This window comes from Etheostoma spectabile, chromosome 8 (genome assembly GCF_008692095.1).
Source record: "Etheostoma spectabile isolate EspeVRDwgs_2016 chromosome 8, UIUC_Espe_1.0, whole genome shotgun sequence".
Classification (NCBI taxonomy): Eukaryota; Metazoa; Chordata; class Actinopteri; order Perciformes; family Percidae; genus Etheostoma; species Etheostoma spectabile.
In genome coordinates this window covers 36,147,128-36,155,453 of record NC_045740.1, presented here as the reverse complement: position 1 = coordinate 36,155,453, position 8,326 = coordinate 36,147,128, and the positions used below count along the sequence as shown (strand labels likewise).

Sequence of the window (8,326 nt, the reverse complement as noted above, 5' to 3'; positions counted from 1 at the left end):
GTGTGTGGTGTGTGTGTGTGTGTGTGTGTGTGTGTGTGTGTGTGTGTGTGTGTGTGTGTATTTCAGGCCTGAAGTAGCAATTACTGACAAAACAGAGTGTAAATTGTAATTTCCCCACTGGGGATCAATAAACAGTAAAAAGTTGTAGAACTTTTTTCAGCAGACATTTTGGCTTGTCATGACAGGAAAAGCAGAGCAAAGATGACATAAATGATGGCGTCATTACATTAAATTCACGTGTAATCACCTAATAGGACAATTCATATAGCACCTGTGCTTTTTCTGCTAAATGTCTGCCATGAACAGCGTATGGCAGTAACATGGTTCTTTCTGTGTGCTCGGTCTAGATTGCGCTGTTGCCTGTTTGAGGCCCCCGGACAGTGGATTAGAAGAATGACAAGTGTCAGTGAGTGAAAACAGAGAATGGGCAACCACTGTCCCTACTGATAAGGAAAATTAAAATTCCTTCTCAGTTTTATCCTTGGAAAACAGCCATAATGAAGGCAAGGCAAGGCAGCTTTATTTGTATAGCACATTTCAGCAACAAGGCAATTCAAAGTGCTTTACACAAAATCAGTTAAACAGATAAAACACAAGTAAAAACAGTTAAAAATCACAAGCATTAAAAACCGGTAAAACACATGAATAGACAGTTAAAAACAAAGAGAAACATAAAACACAAGAATAAAATTTACAGTGCAGCATAAGAAATTTAAAGAAATGATTAGTCATTTAAAGAAAGGCAGCATCAAATAGAAAGGTCTTCAGCCTTGATTTAAAAGAACTGAGAGTAGCAGCGGATCTACAGGTTTCTGGGAGTTTATTCCAGATATGAGGAGCATAGAAACTGAAAGCTGCTTCACCCTGTTTAGTTCTGACTCTGGGGACAGAAAGCAGACCTGTCCCAGATGACCTGAGAGGTCTGGGTGGTTCATAGTGTAGTAGCAGATCAGCATATATTTTGGACCTAAACCGTTAAGTGATTTATAAACTAGCAAGAGTACTTTGAAATCAATTCTTTGAGACACAGGAAGCCAGTGTAAAGACTTCAGAACTGGAGTGATGTGATCCAGTCCTCTTGGTCTTAGTGAGGACTCGAGCAGCAGCGTTCTGAATCAGCTGCAGCTGTCTGATTGATTTTTTAGGGAGACCTGTAAAGACCCCGTTACAGTAGTCAAGTCTACTGAAGATAAAGGCATGGACAAGTTTTTCCAAATCCTGTTGACACATAGTCCTTTAACCCTTGATATATTCTTAAGGTGATAGTAGGCTGACTTTGTAATTGTCTTAATGTGGCTGTTAAAGTTCAGGTCTGAGTCCATGACTACACCAAGATTTCTGGCTTTGTCTGTTGTTTTTAACATTGTTGTTTGAAGCTGAGCGCAGACTTTTAATCGTTCCTCTCTTGCTCCAAAAACAACCACCTCATTTTTCCTTCATTTAATTTCAGAAGTTCTGGCACATCCAGCCGTTAATTTGTTCGATGCACTTAGTCAGTTTTTGTATTGGACTATAGTCCCCTGGCGATAAGGTTATGTAAATTTGTGTGTCGTCCGCATAACTATGGTAACTTATTTTGTTTTTCTCCATAATCTGAGCCAGTGGAAGCATGTAGATGTTAAACAGAAGAGGCCCCAGAATGGAGCCTTGCGGAACTCCGCACGTCATATTTGTACGCTCAGATGCATAATTACCTATAGACACAAAGTAATCCCTATTCTTTAGGTAGGATTCAAACCAGTTTAGTACTGAGCCAGAAAGGCCAACGCAGTTTTCCAATCGGTCTAGTAGTATATCGTGGTCGACCGTGTCAAATGCAGCACTGAGATCAAGTAATACTAAGATTGAAATTTTGCCATTATCTGTGTTAAGGTGGATGTCATTAAAGACTTTGACAAGAGCCGTTTCAGTGCTGTGGTGTGGTCGGAAACCCGACTGAAAGGTATCAAAACTGTTGCTTAGTGACAAGAAATGGTTGAGTTGTTGAAAGACTACTTTTTCAATGATTTTACTTAAAAACGGAAGGTTTGATATTGGCCTATAGTTGCTCATTAGTGACTTGTCTAGGTTGTTCTTTTTTAAGAGTGGCTTGATTACTGCAGTTTTCAGGGCCTGTGGAAAGATACCTGAAAGAAGAGATGTGTTCAGGTATGCAAGATAGCATGGGCAAATAGGGTAAGACTTGCCCCAAGAAAGATACATTAAAAATGATTTTCGCCGATAAAAAAATAAATGCCTACATGGGAAACTAAAACAAGAGCACCAGCCTTTGTTCATTTTAGTCTGGACTCCACAATGACCACCTAGTTGATGTTCAAGCAGGTCAATTGTGGCCCTGACAAAACACAGACCTAGAGTCATGCACCCTGCACTACACCTAAGTACACCTTTAAGGTTTTATTTCCCTTCCATGCAAAAACACCCAATAATTTACTACATTCGAAAAACATGGACACATTCTTGAGATTATTCCATAGCACAGGATAACTTGACTGGCTCAGTGGCACAGTCCCAGAACTGCGACGGGGCCGATTGAAACGACCTTTCCTGCTCTTTCGTCACAAAACACTTATGCTTTACAACTCTGCCCCTCCCTGTCCCTCTCTCTCTCTCTCTCTCTCCCACCTCTGCCATCTCAGAGAAGAAGGGGGGAAAGTCATTAGGCACAAATGGGGAGGAGAGATTGCCATTAAAGTCAGGGCAAAGCTCAGAGCCACTGAGAGACAGTGAGAGGACTGCATTGGGGAATATCTGCCCAGGGAATACAATATGTTTTCAGCCCATTAAGTTGGATAAACAAATGGCTTACTGTTGGAGATGCCATGGACGTCATGAGGAACACTGGAAAGTAGGTGTTGTTCAATTCTCATTATGATCATCTTTACGCTCATTACGTTTTCTGCCAACAACTCGTGATGCTTATTTTCATTGTTGTTTTCATGGCTTTAATCAGATGAAAGGGTGTACATGACTACAGCTTCATAATGCAAGATGCAGTATTACAAAGATGCATTACATTGTCGCAAACTTGTGTTGTTTTTCTAAAGATCAATAACTCCAGAGTGGTGGTAAGGAGCGTTAATGGGATGCCGTGAAATGTACTTGAAGACGCCAAGAGCCTCTCTCAGTGCAACCCTTGTCTGGCCCTCAATTGATGTTGTGGAGCAGTGGTGACTCCGAGACTGGGCGAGATGGGTAATGCCATGCGAAGCGTTATTGCCTTCATTCCCTCAGAGCGCTGTCAACGTTTCCTAGTTGGGGACCTGAAGGAGATGCCGCCTGATCGGACCCTGGATCTGAGCAGCCGGCAGCTGCGCCGGCTGCCTGTTGCTGCCTGTGTTTTCAATGAGCTGGTGAAACTCTACCTGAGCGACAACAACCTCAGCAGCTTGCCAGATGAACTGCAAGGCCTGAAGAAGCTGCAGCTCCTGGCCCTTGACTTCAACTGCTTTGAAGAGCTCCCTGTAGTTGTTTGCAGATTGCCCCAGCTCAGCATCCTTTACCTGGGTAACAACAGGCTTTACAGCCTCCCCAGAGAACTGAGAGAGCTAAAGGAACTTAGCACTCTGTGGCTGGAGACTAATTGCTTCACCGTTTTCCCCAAGGTGGTTTGTGAGCTGTCTAATCTCAAGACCCTGCACCTTGGTTATAATCAGATAGAGAGTTTACCAAAAGAGCTCGGAGGGCTGGAAGAGCTAAGAAGTATCTGGCTTGCTGGGAACCAGCTGGCAGCGTTCCCACTAGTGTTGATGGAAATGCAATTTTTAGCTGTCATTGATGTGGATCGGAACAAAATACGCTACTTCCCAGGCCTGGCTCACATGCAGGGGTTGAAACTTGTCATCTATGATCACAACCCCTGCGTTAATGCCCCCATAGTGGGCGAGGGAGTCAGAAGAGTCGGGCGCTGGGCGGACAACTCGGACGATGAGCAGGAAGATGACGGGTCGAAAGTAGCGAGCGAGACCACGGCAGAGGTCACGGAAGTACACCCCGAGGAGGAGCACAACATTTAGGTTCAAGGAACAAAGTGACCCTGAGCCGCGGCGAGGCCTGGCGGTACAGAATGACGTTCAAGTGGGGACACTTAACGCTGAGTGGTGTGGTGTACATCAGGCTGATGGCATTTTGTCTATATATGGTAAAGCCAAGTTGTTGTACAAGCTCTACAGAAACTTTTGTAAAAGGGGACATTTGAATCTTAAAATAAAAAATGTTTGACATGTCTGGTTTCTTAAGTTGTGTGAAATGTTGGTGTCTTTTTGAATTAGTAAAACTGTTTATGCCTTCAAATGATTAGCTGAAACAACAGTGACATTGTAAACTGCTATTCATTTTCCACACCATCAGATTTTTTTTTGTTGTTATTGTACAAGACATACAGTATGTTAATTTTACAGAATTGTACAGGTTGTAGCATATTTGTGGAATCTAAACAGGTCTGGCAAGCATGGATTTCTACTTGATAGTATATGTGTGTTTGCAGGACACTTTTCGATTAAACTGACTATGCAGTCGGTCAGTATGGCAGGGATTGAGAAAAAAAAAAGGATTCATTACAGATTTCTTTACGCAGATTTTTGTTTGAGCAGAGTGTGAGATAATATCTATACCTGCTGAGACTAAATACAGTGAGGATTTTAATACAAGAGATGGATGATTTAAATCAATTAGTGCACTCCTTACCCAGACCAATGCATAATTCATCTGATAGATTGGGGGCTGTGGTTTGAATAAAAGCAGCTAATGGGCTTTAATATCGCTGTCATAAGGTTCACGATGTGAAACAGATCGTAAATGCAGCTTTCCAATTCCTCAGAGTACCAGAGAAATGTTCAGTAAACAAGATTAAATGTCATTCCACAATGTATCATTTTAGGCACTTTTAAAAAACCACAGAAAAAGAGATTACCGTGGGCCTTTTACTGGAAATGTGATTATTTCACACAGCATGAACAGACAGAACTACTGTATTAGCTTCAATTCAGCCTCCTATTTAAAAGAACAACTAGTTTACTGTGAGTTTATGTAACTCTAGAGGTTCTGTGAACACATAAAAATACCATTCTGTTTTAATATTCCAATGCTGTACAGTGTATGTCAAAAATAAATTAGATTCTATGATACTGCCCCCTAGCACACCTAGATCCAAAGACTCCACTAACATTTTACACTACTGTACATTCAATCCACTTTTGGTGTTGCAATGCGCTGTAACTGCCAAAACTGTATTCTTCTTATCAACATGTACTTCACATCACCCTCAAATGATCCTCATTAATCTTTTCTCAGTTTTTTTTTTTACATAAAAAAAGTCTTGATTTTAACTCAATCATTTTGTTTTAAGGATTATTTAGGAATAGCGTAACAATGATACTAAAGCAACACATTCTAGTATGTACAACACTAATTACTAATGAAATTCCTTTTATGTCTTAGCTGTAATACCATAATCAGGTGTTATAATGGACATTGTGTCATATTAATAACTTACATTGTTTATTGATTTACACTCTTTGTATACTATGTTAGTAGTCACTACAAATGGAGAGATGTCAGAGTGAGTGGGCTGCCACCTGGTTGGGGGGGGGGGGGGGGGGGGGTACAGTGCCTTGCTCAAGAGCACCTCATGACCTCACTCATGACCTAGAATAATCAATATAAAATATTATGGGAATAAAAAAAACGGCTTTATAAAAAATATATATGAACTTTTCACACATAACCTTTACCATGTAGTTAACATAAAATTAATATATAGTGTGTATGTTCTGCCTACACAGGACACTTGAGGCCTCTACTTGAAATGAAAGTTCCAGAAACATTTGATGAACTCCAAACTAAGGGCACTGTTACAGAAAAGAATGAAACTTGTTAAAAATTGCATCTCTGACTTGGTGGATCCCCCAGTCGAATCTGGGGTCCCCTGCTGGAGCTGCTACCCCCGAGACCCAAAACCGGAAAAGCGGACAAAGTTACAACTGGTGTCAAGCAGGCTACACTGACACATCATTACATTAAAACGTTGATAAATTGCTGTCTGCTCTGCTGTTGTTCTTTCTCTATAGGGTGATGGTGATGTAACAGCCTCCGTCACTTCTCAAACTCTGGAGAACGTCTACCTGGCAGACAGAGATCCAGAGATTCCTTTCGGTGCTGGCAAACAGCAGTATATCCTCCACTTCAAAGGTGAACCAGGAACGGAGCAGGTGTATCAGCAGAACGTAAAATACAACACCAAGAGAGAGGTCAGAAGGAGGCCTCGCTTTGTGTCTACTCTTGATGTGGAGGTGAAGCTAAAGAGGTACGTTTTAGATGGAAATTTAAAGATTATGCTTGCAATGTTAACATTGCTGTTTTGGATTTCTCTGTGTCTCAAAGTAGCTTCTCTAGTCAGACAGTTATGTTTGTCTCCTCTATAGCGCGTCGTCAAACAGCTCCAGCTCCCCCACAGCTGAATGTTTCCCATCCCACTGGGACAAGACTGCACTACCAGATTTTGGATACAAGGTATCTTTATGGCACGTATTACTCTGTGGGAAAAGGTTGCTTTTCTCCCCGTCCTCCAAAATTACAGTGGTTTTTGTTTGAGAAATGAATATGTATCAGGTTGTTGAAACAGCACAAACTTGTTTAATGTAGTTGTTTTGATATTTCATAGTATTAGGATTTTTGATGCATTTTTGACGTTTTCAACACTACGTAATACTAACTTATTAACTTTCACAGTTATTTATGGAATTTATGGTCAATAAACCTAATTTATAGGAAATGATACCTAATGTGTCAGTTAGAAAAGCAGAAATTAAGAATTATTTAGACTAAAATTAAAGGAACAAACTGTATGTTGATGGATAATCACAGACTGGAATATGTCAACTTTTACTCGACACTATTGCGAAACCACTTCCATTTTTTTTTACAATAGCTATAAACTTGAATAAGACACCCCAAAATTAATGAAAGTAGAGATTTCCAAAAGAGCGTTGTGTGTAATCAATCACGTTTTTTTGGCTAATTACAATTGGGTAGTTAAAAAGAACACTGATATAGGAAACGGGTCAATTTGACCCGAGGACATGAGGGTTAAATGAAAGGTGTTTGGCTTCCCTTTGTGGCGCCAGTTCACGGAGCAGAGCAAAGGTGGTCTGCCGACGAAATGGGTCACAGAGATCCACTGCTCTTCTCCAAAGCCAGATACACTGGTCATTGAAACACACTGCCCACACAGCCATGACACAGAGCTGGACTTAAATTTGCAAAATATCTCACCTGTTTATCTGCACTGTGCACTTATCTTTTTAGCTTGCATAGCTCTCCAAATCTGCGAAGGAGTATATTATGATTGAGAACCATGCCCCAGGGTAACATTAACAGCATCCAGAGGATCCAGAACCCCTCTCTGTGGAAAGTCTTTCAGTGGTAAATCATAGACCTGCTTAAAGCTATAGCCAATGTTCTTATAATAACAATGTATCAAATGACAAAGACAAGGCAGTGTAAAAGTGGTCGCTCGTCTAGCAGTGATGAACCTACAGATTGTCCCCTGAAACTGCAGCTACTTTTTGGGTTAATCAAAAGTGAAAATAATAATTAGTTGCACACATTTATGTTTTCTGTATTGTGTGTTAAAACGGAAAGAGCGGATTAAGACAAGGATCGGAGGGAAAACTGTGAATGAGCAGTACTTGTTCCACGGGACAGATGAGTCCCTGATTGAGGCCATCTGCGAGGAAAACTTTGACTGGAGAATGTGTGGTGTCCATGGCACGGCCTACGGCAAAGGTACAGTAGCTTCAGCAGCCTTTCTGGTAATAAGATGAATATACAGTATACATTATTGAAAGAACATAACGGACACTTAGGCTGTGTCAGTAACGCTCTATTTCTTTAGAGAGCTACTTTGCCAGAGATGCGTCCTACTCCGACAGATATGCCAGCGTCAAACGAACCCTGAACAAGATCATGTTTGCTGCTCTGGTCCTGGTGGGGGAGTATACCCGTGGAAGTAGCAGCTACGTCCGGCCCCCGCCAAAAGGAAAAGGCACAACCCTCTACGACAGTTGTGATGACAGCGAGAGCAATCCCAGCATCCACGTTGTCTTTGCAAAACTACAGATTTATCCAGAGTATTTAATAACTAATCATAAATTACAATGCCGTAAAACTCTATTATGAAGTACTTTGACTGGAACAACAGTGGCTTTGTGGAGTTTTACAGTGGTGTAAGAAGTATAAAAAAAATAAAAATAAATCCATAATTTTATTAGCTGATAATGTCACAGTTGTTTCCTCGTAGAAGTGTAAAGTTTGGAAATGGGAATGC

General features: G+C 41.0%; 2 protein-coding genes across 2 annotated transcripts; both read left to right on the top strand.

Moving 5' to 3' along the window:
* Window positions 1–2,643: 2,643 nt before the first annotated feature.
* On the top strand, window positions 2,644–4,357 carry lrrc10 (leucine rich repeat containing 10). Its single transcript, XM_032522833.1, has 2 exons — window positions 2,644–2,848; window positions 3,048–4,357. Exon 2 carries the CDS (start codon window positions 3,192–3,194, stop codon window positions 4,014–4,016), a length of 825 nt encoding a protein of 274 aa, XP_032378724.1. The 5' UTR covers window positions 2,644–2,848; window positions 3,048–3,191; the 3' UTR covers window positions 4,017–4,357.
* A 1,676-nt stretch (window positions 4,358–6,033) lies between these two features.
* On the top strand, window positions 6,034–8,198 carry LOC116693687 (protein mono-ADP-ribosyltransferase PARP12). Its single transcript, XM_032522832.1, has 5 exons — window positions 6,034–6,304; window positions 6,423–6,510; window positions 7,306–7,423; window positions 7,635–7,785; window positions 7,895–8,198. The coding sequence occupies exons 3-5, from the start codon at window positions 7,355–7,357 to the stop codon at window positions 8,176–8,178; spliced, it is 504 nt and encodes a 167-aa protein (XP_032378723.1). The 5' UTR covers window positions 6,034–6,304; window positions 6,423–6,510; window positions 7,306–7,354; the 3' UTR covers window positions 8,179–8,198.
* Window positions 8,199–8,326: the final 128 nt, after the last annotated feature.

Excerpts from the sequence above, each read along its gene's own strand:
- lrrc10 (XM_032522833.1), top strand. The coding sequence starts at position 3,192 with ATGGGTAATGCCATGCGAAGCGTTATTGCCTTCATTCCCTCAGAGCGC.
- LOC116693687 (XM_032522832.1), top strand. The coding sequence starts at position 7,355 with ATGCCCCAGGGTAACATTAACAGCATCCAGAGGATCCAGAACCCCTCT. Across the intron at positions 7,424-7,634 it reads TGTGGAAAGTCTTTCAGTGG|CGGAAAGAGCGGATTAAGAC; the intron begins TAAATCATAGAC and ends TGTGTGTTAAAA. Across the intron at positions 7,786-7,894 it reads TGGCACGGCCTACGGCAAAG|AGAGCTACTTTGCCAGAGAT; the intron begins GTACAGTAGCTT and ends CTATTTCTTTAG.